The sequence below is a fragment of the Pleurodeles waltl genome, chromosome 1_2 (genome assembly GCF_031143425.1).
Source record: "Pleurodeles waltl isolate 20211129_DDA chromosome 1_2, aPleWal1.hap1.20221129, whole genome shotgun sequence".
Classification (NCBI taxonomy): Eukaryota; Metazoa; Chordata; class Amphibia; order Caudata; family Salamandridae; genus Pleurodeles; species Pleurodeles waltl.
The window spans coordinates 1,301,222,431-1,301,246,882 of NC_090437.1; the positions used below are offsets into that span (position 1 = coordinate 1,301,222,431).

Sequence of the window (24,452 nt, forward strand, 5' to 3'; positions counted from 1 at the left end):
TTCACCAAGGTATGCAAGGGTTAAAATGATTCTCCTGCAGTACTACTTCCGGTTCTCATAAATGTTTACATGCATCAGGCCATTAGCCCCTGTTATGAGACCTCTGAATCTGGCTGATGATCAAAATCTCAAACAAATTGCTTAGCCATTTTTTCTCAGGTATGGGTCGCGCTGCGCCTAATTAGTAAGAACCTGCACCATCCTGTAAGGTTTTTAGGAGAATGCACCGTAACTATAGAGATTTATATGTCTTTGGGCGCATATTCTTTAGAGAGACTAAAGATTCTCAAGATCTTCCATACACCCTTTTGGTACCCGCTTATTGCATCCGTCCAGGTTCTCTTGTTGAATATAAACAGAGGAAAAGCAATTGTAGTGCCAGTCATATAAAAAGCGACCTGTACTAAGTCCTTGGGTGCAAAATGAATTCCGAGCCTTGATCCAAAGATATATATATATGTATATATATATATAGTCTTTTTTTACCCTTCACAGATGCCTTTCATGGCTGTGTACTCTCTACCATTTCCAGCCAAAAACTTATCACAATATTATTGAAAGTCAAGCTGATATGAATCCAAATTTCTGCTACAGTAGTTATGTATCGACAGGTCCATGACAATATTTATTTCCTGCGTCCTCGCAATAGTGTGTTATTTGAAACGCATGTGGCTGTAAACTGTCTTGATTTGCGTCCTACGAAGGAAAGCTTGAGCTTATTTGTGTTAACAATATTAAATATTCTGTGTTATGTGTGTTTATTACTTTATAGATGGAGAAAAAGGATGCTTCTGAAGACAAGGAGGACATTGAGGGCAACGTGCTGCGCCCGGCTGGCGTTGCTCTTCGAGGAGCCCACCTTACCTTGAAGGTTTTCAGAGCCGAGGACCTACCCCAGAGTTTGTACTTTAATGTCATTTTATATAAGCTACTTTTCATTATTAATATTGATGCCTGAAGATATATGCATTTTATGTGTTCAGCAGATTTTACATCAGTGGAGAGGCAGGAAACAGCAGGTTTTTACATGGATCATTGAAATAGTTTCCATGTGTCACAAAAACTACATCAACACACACAAAAGGTGATAGGTGGAATGCTTGCAAAAGGTCGAACCACTGGCAGTCACTCGGGGTAGCATGTGAGGGCTAGGTTGAGGAGTAGGAATTAGGTATTTGTTGGACTGCTGATGGGCTGCTTTGGTGTTTTGCCACAGAAAAGACCTCTAGGTGCTTGATTTCAAGTGTCCAGATTACTTTTATTTACAGATTACAGAATAACTCCTGTTGCGTTACATCATGCCTAGCTCCACTTGGATTTCTCCAGTCCCTGTCACTGTCTTTGGTGAGGTACATCAATACTGTAATAGACTGTGGCCCTCATTACAACTTTGACGGGCGGCGGAGGCCGCCCGCCAAAGTTGCGCCGCAGGAATACCGCACCGCGGTCTGAAGACCGCGGCCGGCATTCCAAGTTTTCCCCTGGGCTGGCGGGCGGCCGCCGAAAGGCCGCCCGCCAGCCCAGGGGAAAACGACCTTCCCACCATGAAGCCGGCTCGTAATCGAGCCGGCGGAGTGGGAAGGTGCGACGGGTGCTACTGCACCCGTCGCGTATTTCACTGTCTGCTATGCAGACAGTGAAATACAAGCGGGGCCCTCTTACGGGGGCCCCTGCAGTGCCCATGCCATTGGCATGGGCACTGCAGGGGCCCCCAGGGGCCCCGCGACTCCCCCTCCCGCCATCCGGTTCCTGGCGGGAGAACCGCCAGGAACTGGATGGCGGGAGGGGGAGTCGGAATCCCCAAGCCGGCGCAGCAAGCTGCGCCGGCTTGGAGGATTCCTTGGGGGCAGCGGGAAACCGGCGGGAGACCGCCGGTTTCCCTTCTCTGACCGCGGCTAAGCCGCCGCGGTCAGAATGCCCCGCGGGGCACCGCCGGCCTGTCGGCGGTGCCACCGCGTCCCGCGGCCCTGGCGGTTACAAACCGGCAGGGTCGTAATGAGGGCCTGTAGGTGGTTAGCACTAGGTGAGCTCTAGCCTTGTCCTGTTCGGATGTGATGCTGGTACTGTGAAGGGTGCCCGCCTCGCTGATACAGAAATTAGAGTTATCAGGACATCACTGTACCCCATCGACTCTCCCTACTCACTCGCTCCTCGCAGTGCCCTGAATCCCTTAATCTCTCTCCCAGCCTTGAGTCTTCCCAATGGCAGGCAGAAGGCTTGTCCCCTTTAAAGTATCCTCCTGTGGGATGTCCTACAAGTAACATTGGGTCCTGGAGTTCGTAACCTTGCCCTCTGTGTGTTGAAAGCGCCTGATTAAAGGGGCAATGGAGTGCGGTTAGTTTAGTCCCTCCTGGGATATGCTTCCTCCTTCTTCCATGGTCCTTCTGCTGTGTGGAGCAGGCATGTGTCCATGCTCGTGGTGCGTGCTTGTTTGCCGGTGTCCGTGGTTCCTGCTGTGGGATGGAAGTGCTGAAGAACATAAGGTTAATTACCTTATTCGTGCCTGCCTAAGAGTTTGCTTCTTACCATCGTTACCTCAGGTGCCACCAGCATCACACGCACCTAAGGTTTTTCCTCCCAGATGCTCTTATATGTGCATAACGCAGTGTATGGTGCCAGCGCGGGGGGGATTTAAGCCAGGCTTCAGTGGTACTTACCGCACAGACTTCTCAGATCCGCAACTAAGAACTTTGTTTCTGTCCCAAAAGTTTGCGGAAAGAGATGGGGAAGAAGGACGTCTTCGGTGGCAGCTGCCAACGTTTGGAATTCTCTCCCCGTCACGTAGCCGGGGTTAAGCTGCATCTACCTTTCAACAAAGCCTTAAAAACCTGGCTTTTCTTCTTGCAGCGGCCTGGTTATGGGGCAGGGTGATTGAGCCAGGATTCAACTGCATATTGCCTTTAAATTCTGGCTTTCTTCTGTAAGGAGCTCTGGTGATGGGACAGATTGTCTCAGGGTCAGCACTTAGCACCTTGATGCTTTTGGGCATTGTTGCCCTCTACAAATTTCTGTCATTCATTCATTCATACGTTCTTCCTTGTGGTAGTGCGATAATACAACTAACAAACCCTGCTCTGCTTCCTGTAAGTACCAAGCCCAAGAGCGCTTGGTATGGGCCCGTCCCTTGTAGGTCTACATTCTTGCAGTTCCCTTTGTTGGTCATTTCAGCCTGTGGAGCCTCAACAGTTGCATGATCTTCAGGAAACCGAGCAATGGCTCTTTGTAGTAAAGTCACTCTCGAGGTTGAAGTTTCTCCAAAAGAAGTTGCATTGATTTTTACTTCAGAGCTTTGTGCAAAAGTGGACTTTTTTGCATTTTGTCATATATTTGTCATAAGTTCTCCAGATGCTATAGTTATGCAAATGTGGAATTCATAGGATGTTTATTCAGCAGTATTCAACAGCCATGAAGACCACTTTGACACGGTAGATCTTTCCAAAGCTGCTTTCTCCATTGCTGTTCCCTGACTTTGGAATTCTCTTTCTCTGTCTCATAAACTTCCCCCGATATTTTCAGCCTCCTCAAAAGTACTGAAAACTTTTTTTATTCGAAAGGTAATTTCCTTAACTATAAGTAAATGTTTTACTATCATGACAACTTTGTTATCGGTGTCATTTGATTGTTATGATAGTTTGCAATACCGTCTTTAGTAATTTAGCTGCGAAGTTCGTGCATTATTTAAATAAAAAACTAGAAATCATCCACAAGTTATTACTTTGTACAGCAGTTGTAAGCGGAGCAACACCAAGAAGCCCTTACAGCACATTGTACCAGCACTAAAGTGAACTACTTCTAAAGTTTGAGAAAGTTTGTGATGGCATGTTCTCTGTCCCTGTCTCTTCAGTGGACGACGCTGTGCTGGACAATGTGAAGCAGATTTTCGGATTCGACAGCAACAAGAAGAACCTAGTCGATCCGTTTGTGGAAGTGAGCTTTGCCGGCAAGATGGTAAGTGAACGATGACTCGTTGTTGATTAGCTGAGTGAGGCTCACTGCAAAAGCCACTGATTTATAATATAAAAAGGAAAGTAGCATAGAGAAAATGTTCTCTGTCTTGATTTCTTCACCCTTAATCAATCTTAAGTTGATTTCTGGGTTTATTATTTACTCTGCAATATCAATGCATCAAAGGATTGTGGAACAGTAACCTCTAAAGCTGGCAGAGATTAACTGTTCCCTATCTCATGTCCAGTGGGGGATGGTGACTTGCCAAAGTGGTGGGGCGCAAAGAAATGCATGATTCAGGAGGGTCTTCCCCTCTAGGTAACACTTGGAAAGTAGAGGTACGCCTCAGTAGGGGCAAATTGAAACCCCTTTCTGGAGATCCGCAAAAGCAAGGACGGCGTTTTGTGTCCACAGATCCCCAACTTTTGTGAGGCCAATGAGATCCCATTCACTGAATCCTGGTTGCATAGCTAATATGCCCAAAACTGCTGTGTCCCATAGGGGGGTATTTTGTGTAATGATATTTTTCCAGCCCAGCGTGTGTAGTGTTTCATGCCAGAGTGTCAGAGTGACAGCTGTAGGAATGGGGAAGTTCTGAGGTCTTTTCCCACCATTTAGTGACGCATGACTCCTTCAGGCTGTATGGCATTACGGTCCATTCGATAGGCTTGTTCTGCAGTACAGAGGAAGGTCCAGTGACTAATAGCAGTTAAGTGAACTGCTCGATAATAATTGCGTATGGCTGGCGGGGCAATGCCTCCATCGTACCAGCTTCTTGTGGCTATACGTGTAGGGCACCCATCCCACAGTAAAGTGCACACTTCTTGGTCAATATTTCGTAAATAAGAAGTAGGGATTGGATACGGGCTATGTATACCCAAGTAAAGGCACCTCTCTGTAGCAAGTTGTGCGCTGCAACCTATGGGGAGAATCGGGGCTGGGCCGTAGAGAAGGTAAATCACAGATTAGTCCCAGTTGATGGTGTAGTGTAGAGAAGGTAAATCACAGATTAGTCCCAGTTGATGGTGTAGTGTAGAGAAGGTAAATCACAGATTAGTCCCAGTTGATGGTGTAGCCAGAGTAATGGCCAAAGTGTGTGTGGATATGCATCACTCTGAGATGTAAAGCAGGATATCATCGGCATAGAGGGATATCCTGTCTTCCCACTCCTCCGACCATCTTAGACCTCTGATTAGAGGGTCCCCACGTATTTAGGCCACTAGTAACCCCAAAGCCAGGGCAAAAATCAAAGGGGACAGAAGGCATCCCTGACCAGTGCCTCGCTGATGTGCAAAAGTGGAAGATATACCTCCGTTAACAATTACCAGAGCCAACGGATCTCTATGTAGGAGACATACCCAGGCCGTGAAGAGCGCCCAAACCCGAACTTCTGAAGGACTTCAAATGGTATCAAAGGCCATCCGCGCATCCAGTGAAAACACCAGTTCAGCTTCCCTGAAGCTGGGCATTCGACCCAGAACACCATGTAGGCATCTCAGATTAAGGGCCGTACTTCATCCCGGCATAAAGCCAGACTGGTCTGGATGAATTAAGGAAGGGATCACTTGTACCAATCAAGAGCCAAGAGTTTCACCAGGATCTTTACCTCAGCATTGAGGAGTGAGATGGAACTATAGGAAGTGAATTTCTCCTGCGACTTGCGTTCTTCTTTGTGTATGACCACTATGCACACAAGCCTCTGATCCTCAGGCAGGGTTCCTCTGTCTCTTTCCAGAGATCGTGATGATCGTGGATGACGTGAGCTTGTATAATTCTATGGGGAGTCTATTAGGTCCCATAGCTTTGCCGAACACACGTCTCGTATAGCTTGCGAGATTTCATCTAGAGTAATCTCGTGTTCTAAAAGGTCTTTGTCCTGCTGAGTGAGGCTCGGGAGATTGATATCGGATAGTAATTCACAGGTGTCATTAGTCAAGGCTGAGGGAGCCTGGGAATACAGGGTTGTGTAATAGGCCACAAAGGCATCCGTTGTCAGCTGTCTATTGCGCATGTGTACTCCAATATCGGTCTCTATTTCGGGCTCCCATCTTCGGGCTCTTTTTCACCTCTAATCGGGCCAGTAATTTACAAGCTTTGTCGCTCACTCCGTATAGTAGATGTTGTTTAGCAATGTAGTGTGTGCGGGCCACTTCTGTTGCGGCGTCTCTGAATTCTTTTTGTTTCAGTGCTAGGTGGTGTCATCCAGTCACCTGATCTGAACCGACCAGTCCAGCTTCCAGGTCCCCGATTTCTCATTCCAGGGCCTCTACATGTGCTCTTGTATCTTTCTTGTGTCCCGCTATTGCCGAGACCCCTTGACCCTTTATTACCACTTTATAGGCCTCCCAGAGTGTCTTTGGGAACTCCACTGAGGCCACATTTTCTGCAAGATAGTGCTTCGATGCTGTGACCAGGCTGGTGCAGATCTGAGGTATCTGTCATAGATGGGATTAATCACTAAACATTGCTGCCTGAGATGGGTCAGATTACCATATGTCGTCCAGACCGGCGGGTGGTCGGATATCTCTCTGGCAAGGTATTTGATCTCATTAAAGCGATATAGTTAGTGAAGAACAGTGAGGATGTAATTGATTCGTGAGAGGCTGCCATGGGCCGCAGAGAGGAATGGGTATTGTCACTCTGACGGCCCCATTTTTGTCAGGAAGTCTGCCAATGAATGGCGGTGTTGGGCTATTTGTCTAGACGGCCATCGATCTTTAAGCTCACAGTGTGCCACATTAAAGTCTCCTCCCAGTAGTAGTTCCCCATCTGGGAGCTTTAATAGTAGAGCAATAAGCTCAGCAAAGGCGTTGGCGTGCAGGCGTGGCGGAATATACACCGAGGCTATGTTAAGCGTGGTCTCGTCCCATGTCCCAGTGAGTGCTGTGTATCTCCCATATCTGTCCACCCAGGTGTGTTTGATCATGAAAGGCAAGGACGTGCATATGAGAAAGCCATCTCCTTGAGACTCTGAGGTGTATCTTGCATGGACTATTATTTTATGTCCCTAGCGGTCTAAGGCTCGGTATGTGTTTCCGCATAGGTGTGTCTCCTGGAGAAAAATAATATCCCGGCTATGCCTCTTTAGATACTGAAGTACTACCCCCCTCTTTAATTTATCTCTCAGTCCGTTAATGTGCCAGGATATCAGTTTAATATCTGGGGGAGTATATGTCATTGACGCAAAGGGGAAAGAGCTAAGTTTTGTGATGCCGATATGCGGTGGCGGGTGGAGCAACCTGTTGTTTGTAGTGGTGCGGCAGGAGGAGCCTGGGTCGTGTTGGTGTCAGTGTGCTGCAGACTAAACACAACAATATTTCAAACTATGAACTTACAACATATTCAAACCAGTCCCCACTTCCTGCCTCCCTGCACGGTGGATCTAAAACTACCCACCTACCCAAATCTGCAAAGTGCCTGTCGCCCCAACCCAACATATTGAATTATAAGAAGCTGTTGCCAACAATCAAAAATCCCATATGCTTCACCCTTGTATAAGAAAGATTATACCCCGTTCCTGCTGTTCCATCCGGTATGGCAAAAGTTTCATGTCTGGCGTTTACATTCTGCCATTGGTGGGGCTAAGAGGCCCGGGTTCTAACAAAACAGCCATACGGGTGCAGTCTAAACAAGCATTTGCAATGCACTGGGTCTCGTGTTTGCTCGAGTTAGAGCTATTAGCATTGTAAACTCCTAACCGGATTTTTTTTGCCACATAAATGGAAAATTGAAAGTAAAACAGTTTCACATAACTAACCAGACTTTTCTTTCCATATAGACTGAAAAGTAAAAGTTTCACATAAGCGAGCTGACGGCTGCCATAACCGCAAAGCAGGCAGACAAAGGGAAATAAAAGTTCACTCGCATTGAAACCTATCGGCAAAAGTGCAATTATCTATGTAACCTGCAAAAGTGTAATTACCTATGTAACAGGATTGATGTCATGCAAAGCGCTCGGCTACTGCCCAGCGAGATTGCGCCGTGAAATAAAGAGGAAAACTAGTCCTGAAACCATACGGAAAACATTGAGAATTGTATGTTTTCAGTAGTTGGTTGGTGTGCTTGATAAGGGCTAAATACCGGAAAACGCATGTCGTGCGCATGCCGTTCATTAATGAAAGCAAGCGGATTTTAAAAGGCAAGCCCACATGGGCGTGGTTAGAAGCCCAAAGACAGATTACAACAAGGGACGGAGCGCTTTGCGCTCACCTCTAAAAAGTAGTTTGTGGAGGACCAAGTTTACCAAAGGGAGCCGTCCAGTTACTGGTCTCTAGGAAGGGCTTAAGTTGCCGTCTATTCCGGTGAGGTGCTCCGATCTCTGTGCGGTTCTTCGCCAGTCTTCTGAGACACATCATCAATCTGCTGGTGTCGTCGTCCTGCGCATGACTGTCTCTGTGGTTTCCCTGTTTTGCGCAATCCTCAAGCCAGTCCCAGGTGTCTTGTAGTGTCTCAAAGTACCACGTTCTCCCCTCTGCGACTACTCTCAATCTGGCTGGGAGGATCATGGAGTATTTAATTCCACGTTCCCTTAGGGCTCTCTTGACTTCCAGAAAATTGCACTGTAGTCGTTGCACAGGTATAGTAAAGTCCGGAAAGAAGGTTATCTTTGCATTCTCATAGTGGCCCAGGGGAGAAGCACAGGTCACATCTTGGTCCTGGAAGTTAAAGATGCTGGCTACAATTGGATAAGGTGGTGTCCCTGGACTTGGAGCTATGCCAGGAACTCAGTGGGCGTGTTTCCTGCAGAAGAACTTGGAAAGATCTCTAAGGTTGCAGTTCCTTGAGGATGAGATCTTCGACAAACACGTTGACCGCGGGTCCCTGGGATCACTCGGGACCCCCACGATCTGAATATTGTTTCTCCTAGATTGACCTTCATAGTCCTCCAGTTTAGGCTGTAGGTTAGCAGTGAGGGTTTGTAGTTCACTGACTTTAAGGTGATGGTGTCTGCCTGGAGAGAGGTGGTAGAATCTTCAGCCTCTCTCACACCTGTGTCCAAGTTACATAGATCAGCTCGCAGTAATAACACTTCCGATGTCACTGAGACAATTCTGGACTATAGGGAGACACAGATTCCTTGGATGGCCTCCATAATATCTTGGAGTGTGAGGGGTCCCGTCTCAGACACAGTCTGGGTCAGCACCACCACACCCAGGCCCGGGGGTGCCTCTGCACCAGAGGTCTCCTTTGGTATTGTGTATTTGCCCAGTTTGGTCTGTTACACAGTTCTTCCTCCCTCACTGCCAGGTATGGCGACAACACAGGTCTATCGCTTTTGGAGGGTCAGATTTCTCACCTGGTAGAAAAGCAGGGAAGGGGAGTGGGGGGTAGCGCAGATAGCAGGAGCATGAGAGCAGAGCATGGATAGGTTGGGGCAATTGAGGCCAGCACTCCGAATGAGACAAAAGGAGTGCAACAAGCTCCCACTGGGTTCCTAATGCATTACAGGTTCAACAAGACTAAAGTACATGTGTCGGGTTGCTTGCAGTAAGAGACCTGTCCAACCCAACATGCACACTTGAATTCACATCATGGCACCACTAGCCCTGATGCCTGCCAATCAATAGAATTAGCCCCACCCCCCTCAGAAAATCAACCTGTGTAGTGCCGTGACCTGGAATACGGTACTGTAATAGTTTTAAAATTCAGTATGTGGTAGCTCACAGTGTGGCAGGTGGGGCAATGCTCCTACGCTGCCATGGAGGAACCGCCCTTGGTCATGTCTTCCGATCAGGCTGCTGTACTCTGACAGGTACAGTTTTAACATGGCCAAAACTAAGTTGACTGAATATTTATTACATGGCCAAAATGTTCACAAGCATCCCTTGTGCTGTTCATCGAACAGCGTTTCCTTTGCAAATCTGGTCGGTAAGAGCCATTCATTGCAGACTCCAGTTAAATCCAAATCCACACAGTCTGCTTACGCAGAGCTTAGTAACTGTGCCTGATCAGTCACTGAACACAAATACCAGGTTTATCAACAAATTATATTCATTTTACAGTGCCTAGGAAACATTGTGGGTGTAAGCTCGCTCTAGAAACAGTAATTAACCTAATTTGACATTTCTAGTGGCGGTATTGTTTGGTCTAATACAAATGTTTCCAACAAGTCGATAGGGTAAATATTTTTCCTTTTAAAGTTAAGGGGAGGCTGCGTTTATTTTACTTTATTATCACCAGGCTGCAGATAGCTGGGCCTGCTAAGGAACAGTGTTGAAGTCAGATTTATGACCCAGGGCATAGAGGTGAAGAACTGAAGCACTGAGGTATTTAACTCTTAAATAAAAATCAACTCTATATTGAAGGTGAGAACAAAATGATGTCTCTCAATGCTTTTAAGTAGGAGAAAATGTAAATGTAAATTTACCTTAAGACTAAGTTAACTTTGCATTTTCTCACTTTTTTTAAATTGTTGCATTTACAAACAGCAGGACTCACGCTCCCAGTGGCCAGTAGAACACTGTGCCATATTTATGACTGAAAAATACAGTCATTTCTAAATGGGAAAAATTTAAAGTGTATAAAAATGTCCACGTTCTGAACATTTTTGCACTTTAAATGTCTCCCATTTAAGAAAATGGTTTGTGTTATACACGTAACTGTGCCACACCTGGTCAGAGGTATGTCCTGTGCCACAAATACATACTACACAGGTTCTCATTTGCCTCTACAAATATATCCCATTCATATGCACACGTTCCTATATCCCCAAAGACCACAATCTCAGTGACACACACATTAGCCCTGTTATAGTGCCCCTGGTCAAAGTATTGTGTTCAAACCATAGAATCTGGCTCTATGGACAGTAGGCTTAAGGTCAAGGAATCTGGGCTTGGGGGCGTCTGGTAATAATGCACCAAATGTTTAGCCTTCTGTAGCCCACAATGATTTTCAACGATCGGATGCAGCTCTAACTACAGAAAAGTTTGGAGACTTCTGGTCTAATTAAATGCATATGCTTAAGCAACTTTTTTCCATAACATTTTCTGGCCACCCGGAACCCACACTCCCTGTGAAAAATTCAAAAGATAATGCTTTAATCATTTAATTCTTTGAACATTTAATGCTTAAACAGAACCACCTGCTTTGATAAAAAACATTATTATCTGATCACTTGCTCTATAATTCCTCACTCCCTTTGATCTTTATGTGGACCACTTTTTATTTGTTCCAAATCTGACTAGCTCTTATAAACTGTATGTTCCTCTATGATGAACTAATTCTTTTGTATTTTAATTCTTCTCGTAAGATAAGTGCTTACATGACTTCCAAATGTGGTCTTTGTCTGTTAAGGTGAGACAATAGGTCCAAGCATTTAATTTATTAGCATACAGGGAACACTCTGGGCATGTTTATGAGCCCCTTGCGCTGCTGGAGCGTCACCTTTTGCTACGGTCCGTTGGGCACAAACTACAAAATCATATGTACGAGGCCACACAAAGCAACACTGCGTGGTGTTCAATGGCCTCATAGATATGGAGTAAGACAAGGCAGGGCAAATCGCTGCGTTGCCTTACTCTGTGCCAGGGTGGCGTTCCATGGGCGTTGCAATAGGTGTTCCCAAGATTTACAAAACCATGTAAACCGGGGGATGTGCCAAAACCTTACTCCTCCTGAGGTGAAGCGTAAAGAGACAAAATAACATTATTTCTCTTTGTTTTTTCCTCTTGCAATGTGTGCTGCATTCTGCAGCACACATAGAAAGAGGGAAACACCTCTGAAGATTGTTTTTGTGCAGGAAGGTGCTCCTTTCTGCACAAAAACAAACCTGCCGACAACACAGGCACCCTTGCACCTTGGTGCGAGGATGACTACGTTAGTGCTAGGTGGCCAAAACTGTGCCAGCGCAGGGAGAAAGGAAAGGAATGTGCCCTATTGCATAAATATGGTGCATTCCTGCCCTTTCACTTTGGTGCAGGGCAGTGCAGAAAGGTGACCAGTTGTGTTGCCCTATGCCAAATCTCCATAAATGAAGGCCTAGGTCTGGACACCCCTGAATGAACATAACTGAGAGAGTGAATGGGATGTTCATAACGTGGATGATCCTCTCCCTTGGATTAGACCTCCTTGGTGACCTTGGATGGGACCCGGTGAGGGATGGTGGTGCCAGACCTGGTTGCAGCACCTCTGGCATTGTTAAAGCTCTACTCTGTGATCAGCAATGCCAACCTGGAGCCTAAAAGCTGGTTTCAGTCTTTGGCACTGGGGCACAAGTGGGTACAGCAAATTCGGGTCTAGTCTCAGAACTGCAGAATTGTCTAGGAGATCAACAGATTTCCATACTTGCATTTAAAAATCCTTTTAAACCCCCTATTTTTTTGTCCTCCTTCTTTTTAAGTGTGTTCACTTGTATTTTCAATAGATTGTGTTGTGTATTTAGCCATCATAAAAGTGCAGTGGGGGGGCTTGTTTGCCAAATGTAGAAAAACAGAGGGCCTGGTTCACAAAGGTCGTATCTTTCGTCCTCCATGAAGGTGGAGGTTGGAGATTCCGCTCTGAGGGTGGACGTAAAGATATGATTCGTATCTTACCTTTCTGAATACCGAAAAGTTGTAAAGTTAGATTTTTGATCTAAACTAAGACCAAAAGTCTATCTTTATCTTTGGAAATCTGATCCAGAGATTACAACTAAAAATATGTCCATCCTTCTGGGATCAGTTAGTTAGGACTTTTCATGAAAATTAATCACCATAAGGGACTACCTGGTGTTGGGCACTTATTGTTTTAAAGTTCATTTAGATGTGTTAACTTTAGTTCTGAAAATGTAAAGTAAAAATACATTGACTTTTCCAATAAATCCATTGAATATAAAAACATGTTGGATCCCTTCTAGCTCTGTAGTAAAATCATGGAGAAGAATGCAAACCCGGAGTGGAATCAGAGCATCACCTTGCCAATCAGGGTAAGTCCACGGGTATTTTCTTTTATTAGAAGACAGTAGGTTGTAGATGGTGATACCTTTTGTACAGAAAAATGAGCTAATTCCTACCCTTTTATATACACTTAACTAGAAAAAAGTGAACTAAAATTGTTTGCGAACTTAAGCAGAAAAAAGTGAACTGGGAGTGTAAATTTCCATTTCCAGATTCACAGACTCAATATCTATAAACATTTACAGACAAGCGTAATTTATGTACGGACAACCTTCCAGATTTGGAGCAGATGTTATATATTGCATGAGGCGGGTGCCATGCAAACTGAGCACCACATAAGTGCACATTTGTAAATGTTACTGAAAATGTTCAGGCCATTTCCCACCAGGGAAAACAGAAAAAATTATTTCCCGCTGAAGAAGGCAGAAAGAAATGCGGTTCAAGCAGAAGACATACGCATGGAAGATAAAAATAAAACGCGTCCTATAGATCACCAGTTATGATCCATGGATCTTTATGAATGACAAAATGTGAGACATCAAAGCATATCCTAGGCGGACATCTTCAGTGCATGAATATTTTAGTTCTCAGCAAACCCATCGTGAATCAGTCTCTATGGACAGGAATAGTGTAAAAGTATATATAAATGATGTAATTTGAGATGTTATCAGTGATGTCATAGAGCCAGTCATGAGTAATATATTATGTGCGGGGTGCAAATTATAGTTAGCTTAGCTAACAATAACTGGTGAAGTTCTGTGGAATTTTTTGAGTTCAAAACGGTATGTTGACTGCGACCTTTGATTTATTCAGTGAACTTCTAGATTTTTTTTAATGCAAAGTAATATTTTGTTATCGTATGTAAAGCCAACCCCCCTCCGAGCATGGTCTTTAGTCATGAGTGGCGTGGGGTTTTACAGGAGGGCCTTGTCTTCAGCCAGACTCTGCGTCCAACCCTTCTGCAGGCAGCCAACCCCTCGCAGGCTGAGATGGCTTATGATTGGCCTTCAGGCTGTGGAAAATCCATCCTTGGGTGCATTTTTTTTAAAGGTGTGGAAGCTAGGAAGGCCCCTCCCTCCCTGAGCCTCATTAGGACCGATGGACCCCAAGCCCTGGGGCTGAATTCTAAGGGGAGCGGGGTGTGTGCACCCCTAAGCCTTATTGGGCTCTTGGGGCATCCCATACCTTGGGGCCAAAAGCAATTAAAAAGGGGAGGTGTGTGTGGCACCCCCTTCCTGGATTCTTATTAGGCCCCGGAAACCCCATCGCTTATGGTCAAATTCCATAATTAAATGGAGGAACATGTGGCCTTTTCTGAGCCTTCTTGGGCCCCAGGGACTCCATCCCCAGTGCCAAAGTCCAATAAAAAAGGGAGAAGGGCCATGTGGCCCATTGCCTGAGGCTTATTAGGCTCCGGAGACCGCATTCCCCCAGGGCCAATTCCATAAAAAAGGTGAGGAGGGCCACACCATCCCTTTCTCAAGACTTATTAGTCCCCAGGACCTTATCCCTTAAGGCCAAATACAATTAAACAGGGGAGGGGGCATGCAGTACACCTCCCCAAGCCTTCTTGGGCTCCAGGGATCCCATCCCTTTGGGGCCAAATTCTAAGAGGAGTGAGCATGCGGGGCTCTTCCACAAGCCTTTATTAGGTTCCCAGGGACCCCATCTCTAGGGTTGAATTCTAAGGGAAAGGGACATGCAGCTCCCCTCCCAGAGCCTTATTAGGCCCCGAAGACCCTATTCCCCAGAGCTAAATTGCATAAAAAAGGGGAGAGAGGCCAGGCGTCCTCTTCCTTGAGCGTTTTTAGACTTTGGGGACCTCATCCACCAGGGCCAAATTCAATTAAAAAAAGGAGAGGAGGGCTGCGGTGCCCTGAGGATAGGGGCCCTGGGGCCTTTTAAGGCTCAGGGAAGGGAGCCATGCAGCCCGCTCCCTTAAAAGTTCTGGTACTGCACCAGAGGATGGGGTCATTGGGACCTTTAAAGGCTCAGGCAGGGTTGCATGGCCTCCTCTCATTAAATTTGATTTCAGGCTTGGGAATGGTCCCTGGAGTCTACCAAGGTTTGGGGAGGAGGGCTGCATGGCCTCTCTCTCTTTAAAACAAAAAAATCGGACCCAGGAGATGGAATCCCTGGGACCTACAAAGGCTCAGAGAGGGGGGGTTGCATTGCCCCACTTCACATTTTATCTGCATTTCAGCCCCGGGGATGGGATCCTGCTGCCCCCGATGGGCTTGGAGAGAGGGCCTACTCACGGCCCTATCACCAAATATTTTTTAAAAAATATTGGGCTACCAATTTGTTTTTAACCTCAGGAGGGGTCCCTCTGATTCCCCCCCTACAGGGTCTAGGGCAGCAGGGTATCCATACCCTCCTTCCTTATAATATTTTTATCTCAAAACTTCAGGCCAGGGGACTAAGACCTGAGTCCTGTAATAGCTGCCAGCAACATTTTTCTCATGAGCGCCTGCAGGAGCAAATTGGGCCAAGGGAAAAAAGTTCCCTGAACCAATCAGAAAGCTCTATTTTTAAAATTAGGCTCAAGTGACTCTTGCAAGATATCCTTGAACCCAATGGTCCAGATATACTAATACTTCGAATCTGAAAAATACTGAACGGATTTGCACCGAATCATAAAAACACGCTTTCTTGATCAAGATCCAGCTTCCTGCCAAATTTGGTGTAATTCTGATCCAAATGTTTTTGCAGTAGCATTGTCTAAAAAAGTCTATGGAACATGCATGAGGATTTTGGGTCCCCCCTTTGTTCTAGGCCCCCCGCTTGGCCACCATGAAACTTTCCAGGAAGGAGCTGGGGTGGACAAACTTTTTCTTAAGGTTTTGTGAAGATTTGTCAAACGGCACCAAAGTTATTAGCACACCAAAAAGGGCTCTGTCTATGGAAAGCAGACTTAACTAAAACTACAGAGTGGCGAGCAGTGTACTTCAAATATGAAATCAAAGCAGGTTGTACACTTCCAGGCATACTTCTCCTTCCCTGCTCTTATTCCTGATTAATGGAGAACTCATGCTAAAAACATGCATTAATATAGTAAGCTTTGAAATTTGTTTCCTCCACCAGAAAAATATGTTTCCTGGTGTGGAATTCTTTTCCCCTACAATGTCACAATTGTGGGAGTGTTTGGGGATTTACAGCCACATGCATGCCCTTGACAAGCGCTATTCAATCTCTTCTGGGGTTTAAATGTATTTGTGCAAACGGGGTGGGGAAAACATTTGAGAAGTTGTGTGATGTGAATATGCTTAAAGTCCCAACATTAACTTTTATCACTATGATACCAATCACTACCCTCAGCCCAATACCTGTACGAAATCTCCTGTGTTAGTAACTTCCATTTGTCATATTAAAGATCTGGAGATCCTGATTGGGAAATCAGGATCTGCCATTTGTGAGTACATGTGTTTTTTCAAATCAGGTGGACAAAAAACAAATATGAATTGGGTCCTCTCTTGTGAGAATTGTTGTTTAAAATGTATGTTTCAAGATCCCAAATGGAGATGTTGATTTGGCTTAATGCTCATAATGGCATATTTGCAAATATTTCAGCACAACAAATTATCTTTATTTACTTATTGAATACATTCTCTTTTTGTACATAGTTTCCTTCCATGTGTGAGAAAATAAGAGTGAGAGTTACTGACTGGTGAGTAAAGTACAAATTTAAGCAGTGGAACAAGGTAGGCCAGAGACAATACTGAGTTTATGAGGCGCTACTTGCTATCAACGTAGAAAGGATGGGGTGAGGAAATGCACCATAGGAATTGCAGACAAGAGGCCATCCTTTGTACAGTACTGATACTAAGATACACGGTGACGATAAGTAGTAATTAATGAAAGAGACCACTTGAGCAGAGATTTATTCTTACATGACTTGATGCAAGAATGCAGGCCACTATTTTTCCAATACACAAAAACTCAGTCCCAAATTGGTAAAACACCAATAGTAATGGCTGGGTTTTTAGCTTTAATATACTCATTTCCAGCTAATCAAACTATGCTAATTTTTAACAAACTCCTTGATTTTTTTCACTTCTCACCTAGGCACTCATTACTCTATTTAACTTAAATGATTGCAAAACAGTCATCTACATGTTATAAAACACCTGAAACTATATTTTCCACTGATTACAAATGGGAATCTCATGAGACACCATTCAGTTTTCTAAAATATTTGAAGAAGGTTTCAAGACTTATCCACACCGAATGCATTGTTCTAGTTTCTTGCAAGTTTTGTTTCGATGTCTGTCTCTGCCTTCTTTTCTCATAGCTCGCCGCACAAGTCCGGCCTCTCTCTGAGTTATGTATCTTACTTGGGGTCTCCATCACCTCCTGGCTCCTTGCAGCTGGACCTGCAGCAGCCAATCTTCTCTCACTGCACTGAAACCATTTGTAGTCCTTCAGTGTTAAAACTCTTTAATCAGTGAATAGTTGATGTTATGCTGAGTGAAATAAGAAACTAATGTTTGGTTGGGAAAGTGTTAGTATTAAGATGTTATATACATTAGAGATAGGTCTAGGAAAGCACAGAAAACCCTGAGCCACAGGACTTACCTACATCTCTGAGGTAAGGAATTGAGCGTGGGTTGACGAAACACATTGTGCTTATAATTTTAGCAGTAAATGAGTGAGGATTTTTTGTTGGAGATATCCATGATAATGCTACATCAGTACTTTGAAGCTCTGGTACTTGACATTTTAGAAATTGCGTAATTTTTCCTGAACGTTGTTCTGAGCGATCCGCAGGGGATACAGATTGAGGCTCAGAATTCACTAAATTCTCATTCGACGCAGCGCACCAGCCGTAAATGTTGCGCTGCATTGCGTGAGAAGGAGAGCTCAGGGGAGCACCATATTTACAGAGATATAGCACTCTCCTCCCATGTACTTAGAGTGGCCACGATCAGGCAGCTGTGTGCCACACGCACACCTTTGCACCATATTCACAGAGTTGTGGGACTCCACTCCCCTCTCCGTAGCATCGGGGCACGATCAGGCAGCCGTGTGCCACACACACACCTTTGCACCATATTTACAGAGATATGGGACTCCACTCCCCTCTCCGTAGCATCAACGCAAGATCAGGCAGCTGTGTGCCACACACACACCTTTGCACCATATTTACACAGATATGGGACTCCACTCCCCTTTCCTTAGCATCGGCGCACTATCGGGCAGCTGTGCGCCACACACACACTTTTGCACCATATTTACAGAGTTGTGGGACTCCACTCCCCTCTCCGCAGCATCGGCGCACTATCAGACAGCCGTGTGCCACACACACACACACACACCTTTGCACCATATTTACACAGATATGGGACTCCACTCCCCTTTCCTTAGCAACAGCGCACGATCATGCAGCTGTGCGCCACACGCACACCTTTGCACCATGTTACACAGGTGGTGCGGGAATCGAGCATGGGCTTTGTACTGTGATTGTACCCACACTCTATGCTTAGACTAACTTCAAAAAATTTCCCACTTTGTATGTGTGCTTTACATTGCAGCACACGTGCAAAGTTAGAAAATAAAGGAAAATAAAACCATTTCTCCTTGTTAGCGACTATTTGAAATGGCATTCATTTTTTATTGCAAAACCCAGTCTACTGTCTTTAGTAGATATGGTTTTGCCTGAAAAGCCATCGGTGGTTGCATGGGAACACCCCTTGGTGCTGCTTGGTGCTACTTTCAAGTGAATTTCCAAGTTTTGTGCTGGAAAGGAATTTGGGAAAAAAGATTTACCCCTAAATATTCACAAAGTTGGGGTGAGGTGTGGGTGCAGAATGGAGTGTAGAAGACTAGTATAGCCAGCAGTTCTTTAGAGTGGAGGGAGCTTTGATGAGGGATTGCTATGGGACAGGTGAGCTGTTGGGAAGCTGTGGAGTGCGTGGGCATGAGCTGAGTGTATGAGTGGTATAGATGGAAAATTGCTATATATGTGGATTAGGCCGAACGTTAATGGAGCAGACAAATGTTATAAGTAGAATCGTAGTAGAGTAGAGGGCAATGTAAGTAGTTAAGTTGTGAAAAAGCTGTGCAGATGTATTGTAATGTTGTCTTGGAATAAGCAGAACATTGGTGGTATAGAGGGGCCAGCTTGAGAAATGCTGGTTGAGGTGTGATCAAGGCAATGCAAGGAAGCTCACCAATGTAGGTACAACCCTAGTGAGGAGAGGATGCGCGTGGGTATGTTTTTGTGTGGGATGATGGTATTACTGGGTTGTCAGTAGTGTGGATGTGCAGTGTGTGTATGAGTTTGGTAGGAAGATTATGAAGTTTCATTAGGACATCTAATAATACATGTAGGTGCATGTGCCACACGCTGGCTTTTTCAAAACAACTCATTGAAAACTGCGGCAGTTAAGAAAACTTCAAATTGGTGATTAGATTGAAAAATATTTGCAAAAGATGAGATGGTCTTAAGAAGCATCTTTCACTTTTCTGCTTTCTTCCTTGCCTAATTAGGGATCGACTGAGTCACAACGATGTCGTTGGCACATCCTACCTTTGCATGTCCAAGATGTCGGCGCCTGGAGGAGAACTGGAAGGTCAGTATCGTGTTGGGTTATCTAAGTGCATTGCTTGTGGGTGCTGCTGGTACCAGCTTTGCTGGACGAATAAAGTTGGACTTATTCGTGCTGTACTAAAATGTGTGCCATGCTGGAGGTGGTGGGTGTCTTCTGGTCTGCTTGGTGTTTGCTAACTAAGGACCCCAGAACTTCTGTCTCTTCAGTATTCAAAGAAACATCCAGATTGAGTTAATTCAGTAAGATGGTGTTCAGGAGCGATTGGGTATCACCCGCATTTCATCAGTTTCCACTTTTTTAGCTCATTGGTTTGCTGCTCCATCTTTCCAGAGATCATTCATTTCCCACTGTTTGCTATATCAGTGGCCCCCAATACTACGTGGAGGATTTACAGAGTGCAGAAATACACATTTAGCTAGACATGTATGGCAAAAGAGGGCCCGTTAGAAGTGCAAAGCCTCCCAGAGAATGCCTTGATTTTTAGAGCTCAAGACTTCCTCACCCACGTGCCTGACGCATCTTCTGTGGATGAGTGAGGTGCAGAGTATAACTTGCCCACCACATCTACTGTGGATGAGTGTGACGCAGCGTATAACTTGCACCATGCATCTTCTGTGGAGGAGTGAGGCATGGAGTATAATGTGCCCAATGCATCTACTGTAGATGAGTGAGCCGCAGAGTATGAAGTGTGGATGAGTGAGGCATAGAATATAACGTGCACCATGCATCTTCTGTGGATGAGTGAGGCATAGAATATCACATGCACAATGCATCTTCTGCGGATGAGTGAGGCATGATGTATAATGTGCCCAATGCATCTTCTGTGGATGAGTGAGCTACAGAGTATAACATGCCCAACACATCTTCTTCAGATGAGTGAGGTGCAGAGTATAACATGCTGCACTCATCTTCTGTGGATGATTGAACCGCAGAGTATAAAATGTCCAGCGCATCTTCTGTGGATGAGTGATGTGCAGAGTATAACATGCACCACTCTTCTTCTGTGGATGAGAGAGGCATAGAATATAAAATGCACAATGTATCTTCTGTGGATGAATGAGGCATAGAATATAACATGCACAATGCATCTTCTGTGGATGAGTGAGGCATGGGTATAATGTGCCCAATGCATCTTATGTGGATGAGTGAGGTGCAGAGTATAACATGCCCAACACATCTTCTTCAGAGGAGTGAGGTGCAGAGTATAACATGCTGCACTCATCTTCTGTGGATGAGTGATGTGTAGAGTATAAAATGCCCAGTGCATCTTCTGTGGATGAGTCATGTGCAGAGTATAACGTGCACCGCTCTTCTTCAGTGGATGAGAAAGGCATAGAGTATAACTTGCACAATGCATCTTCTGTGGATGAGTGAGACATAGAGTATAATGTGCCCAGTGTATCTTCTCTGGATGAGTGAGCTGCAGAGTATAACTTGCCCAACACATCTTCTGTGGACGAGTGAGGTGCAGAGTATAACATGCCCAACACATCTTCTGTGGATGAGTGAGGTGCAGAGTATAACATGCCCAACACATCTTCTGCAGATGAGTGAGGTGCAGAGTATAACATGCTGCACTCATCTTCTGTGGATGAGTGAGTCGCAGAGTATAAAATGCCCAGTGCATCTTCTGTGGATGAGTGATGTGCAGAGTATAACGTGCACCGCTCTTCTTCAGTGGATGAGAGAGGCATAGAGTATAACTTGCACAATGCATCTTCTGTGGATGAGTGAGACATAGAGTATAATGTGCCCAGTGTATCTTCTGTGGATGAGTGAGCTGCAGAGTATAACTTCCCCAACACATCTTCTGTGGATGAGCGAGCAGCAGAGTAAAACATGCCCAACACATCTTCTGTGGACGAGTGAGGTGCAGAGTATAACATGCCCAACACATCTTCTGCAGATGAGTGAGGTGCAGAGTATAACATGCTGCACTCATCTTCTGTGGATGAGTGAGTCGCAGAGTATAAAATGTCCAGCGCATCTTCTGTGGATGAGTGATGTGAAGAGTATAACGTGCACCACTCTTCTACTGTGGATGAGAGAGGCATAGAGTATAACTTACACAATGCATCTTCTGTGGATGAGTGAGGTGCAGAGTATAACTTGCCCACCACATCTACTGTGCATGAGTGTGACGCAGCGTATAACTTGCACCATGCATCTTCTGTGGATGAGTGAGGCATAGATTATAGCATGCACAATGTATCTTCTGCAGATGAGTGAGGTGCAGAGTATAACATGCCCAACACATCTTCTGTGGATGGGTGAGGTGCAGAGTGTAACATGCCCAACACATCTTCTGGGGATGAGCGAGCAGCAGAGTATAACTTGCCCAACACATCTTCTGTGGATGAGTGAGTCACAGAATATAACATGCCCAACACATCTTCTGTGGATGAGTGAGGTGCAGAGTATAACATGCCCAACACATCTTCTGTGGATGAGTGAGTCACAGAATATAACATGCCCAACACATCTTCTGTGGATGAGTGAGCCGCAGAATATAACATGCCCAACACATCTTCTGTGGATGAGTGAGCAGCAGAGTATAACATGCCCAACACATCTTTTTTGAATGAGCGAGCAGCAGGGTATAACTTGCCCAACACATCTTCTGTGGATGAGTGAGGTGCAGAGTATAACATGCCCAACACATCTTCTGTGGATGAGTGAGGTGCAGAGTATAACGCGCACCGCTCATTTTCTGTGGATGAGAAAGGCATAGAATATAACATGCCCACTGCATCTTCTGTGGATGAGTGAGACGCATACTCTACGAAAGTCTCAGAATATAACAAGATCATGGTAAATGGTCCTTTTGGTCTGTTGGGTTGGCACCTGAATTGAGGGGGGGGTCTTTTGCTACAGTGAAAGAGGATGAAGACTGTTCTTACCAGCGTACCTCTTGTGGTAGTAGCGACGAAGGAGACATTCCACTACTGCGATAACAACTGAAAAATGGGGCCAGTGAACAAAAACATTTATGTATGGAAAATGCTACTCAGGAGTAGTTTTTATCATACTCTTAGAGGCCTTTGTGAATCACCCCCATTATATCCACCTCCCCGTTAGGAGGGTGGGAATGGTCTGCCCAAAATATGTGCATCCCTGATTGACAACGGGGTGTACAAGTCATTGTTAAGTGCTCTCACCAGCAACTCACTTACAAACTGAGTTGCATCCTTCAATATTGGGTAGCTACGAGCCCACTGAAAGAGTTTTGCTCATGTCACACATAAGTGTAGCTCATGAACACATATTTGTACATCCTCAACAGATGTAAAGTTAAAAGTTGCATGAAAAGGCTGACAGCACAAACGTACTCCCTCATCTGCCAACTTGTAGATGGGCAGGTACCTTTTCTGAATTTCAACTCCAAACTGCTGCTGGGCAGTTGTCTATGTCCGCTGATCGTCTGAATGTTTAGGTGTTGTTTTGCTGCCTTCAGTTCTCTGCCTCAGGTGGTTTGAGATTGCAAAACTGTGGTATGCAGCACTTTACAAAACTCCAAACCACACTTACAAATATGTGGTAATAAATAAATATGTTGCACATTAGAGCTAGAGGAGTTCAAGACCCAAGCTTGCACTTTTTTCCATACATGTGCTATACGTGTGGCACACCTCAAGCCTCAAGGAAGGATATTTCAGATTTTTGGACAATGAGTTCTTGGTTACAAGTGCCCACTTGTGAAATCCTTCTTATTGCTTCCAGTCACTCTGATAATTTTGAAGGGGCATTTCAAAGAGTCTAGGTATGTATGGCTGAAAGAGGAAACCAGAATTTGGTTCAGAATATTCTCTTTCCCCTTTACTTAGAGCCTGATTTAAGTTGGGCAGCAATATGCCCTATGTCTTACACCAAACAAAAGCAGATTTCATGGCCACTCCACTCAAAGTTGTTCCTCCTGATTTAGAGCCAGGGGAATCATTAAATGTCCTATGCCACAACCCTTCTAGTTCCACCCATGGACACGATTTGCTGATGTTGAATCTGCCGCAGAACCCCCAGCTCCAGCTCAATGGAAGTCCCACCCTACTCTGGGCAGGGTCTCTGACTCTGTTTTATCCTGTCCAAGACCACCTTGAGAGGCCTGACAGACCTGGGCAGGGAAATAAAGAAAAAGGCAGATAAAACTCCTATCTTGTCATGGATATAAACAAGCCCATGCTTTGATGGTTTGTTTCTGAAAATCAGAAAAGGACTATTGCACAGCTAAAGTTTTGTACCTTGGTCAACTTTGCCAAAAGTTATCTTTCTTTTATTATGATGGCCCTATTTACAACAAATCTGCTGTAAAGGTATCTCCAGACTAAACTACTAGGAATTGTTCTTAAGCTATATTTTTCTTAAGAAAAAGAGATTTATCTAGTGGAAGAAACACGTTCCAGTAGTCTGTCTTCGCTATCCACTACAAGGCATGTTGGACAATAGGAGATGAAACTCACTTTTTCACAGGGCACAGTGATAGAAAACACTTAAAATATGCTGAGGAATCATACCTTTAATAAAATCCAAAAGAAGCTTTGTTCATTCACTGTATTCCTGGGACGTTGGTGCACCCTGACAGTGGTTTGTACGTGTAACTCGAGCATTTCCACTCATTATTTTCCTCTGCTGTGTCTGCATTTGGTGTGGGTGTATCGAGGCATGGAGCCCTTGCTTTCTCTGCCTTGAGAATATGGGGCTGGGGAGAGGCACACTGCTAGCATCTCAGCAAAAGGTCTCCTTTGGATTCTGGTAAATGCAGCTCATCCTTCTCTCTGCAACTCATAAGTAATGAAGTGGTCACCGTCAGTCGGTGCAGCTTGTATATCAGTTGCTGGGTAGTGTCCTTCTTCAGCAGGAAGTGCCCAGCCACATTAGTGTTGCTTGAAATGCTGCTTTCATTTTATCAGGTCAACACAATGCCATTCCAAAGCATACAGGTGCATCCCAAAGCTTGCAAGCATCATCGCTCTAGGAGGAGCTTCAACAATGCGGGGGTGGGGGGGAGTGGGGCTGAGAGGACAGCTGCTGGCATCTCATCCAAAGCCCCCCCTTGTATTCTGGGAAATGCAGTTCATCATATTTTCAT

General features: G+C 45.0%; 1 protein-coding gene across 10 annotated transcripts in view; it reads left to right on the top strand.

The window, feature by feature from the left end:
• DYSF (dysferlin) overlaps nt 1-24,452 on the top strand; it is a 794,684-nt gene that overhangs the window by 354,185 nt on the left and 416,047 nt on the right. For all 10 annotated transcript variants that reach the window (XM_069205583.1, XM_069205587.1, XM_069205579.1 and 7 more), the window contains exons 12-16: nt 773-899; nt 3,845-3,948; nt 12,779-12,847; nt 16,442-16,485; nt 19,308-19,390. In XM_069205583.1, the coding sequence (XP_069061684.1) occupies nt 773-899; nt 3,845-3,948; nt 12,779-12,847; nt 16,442-16,485; nt 19,308-19,390 (427 nt within the window). The remainder of the gene's footprint in view (nt 1-772; nt 900-3,844; nt 3,949-12,778; nt 12,848-16,441; nt 16,486-19,307; nt 19,391-24,452) is intronic.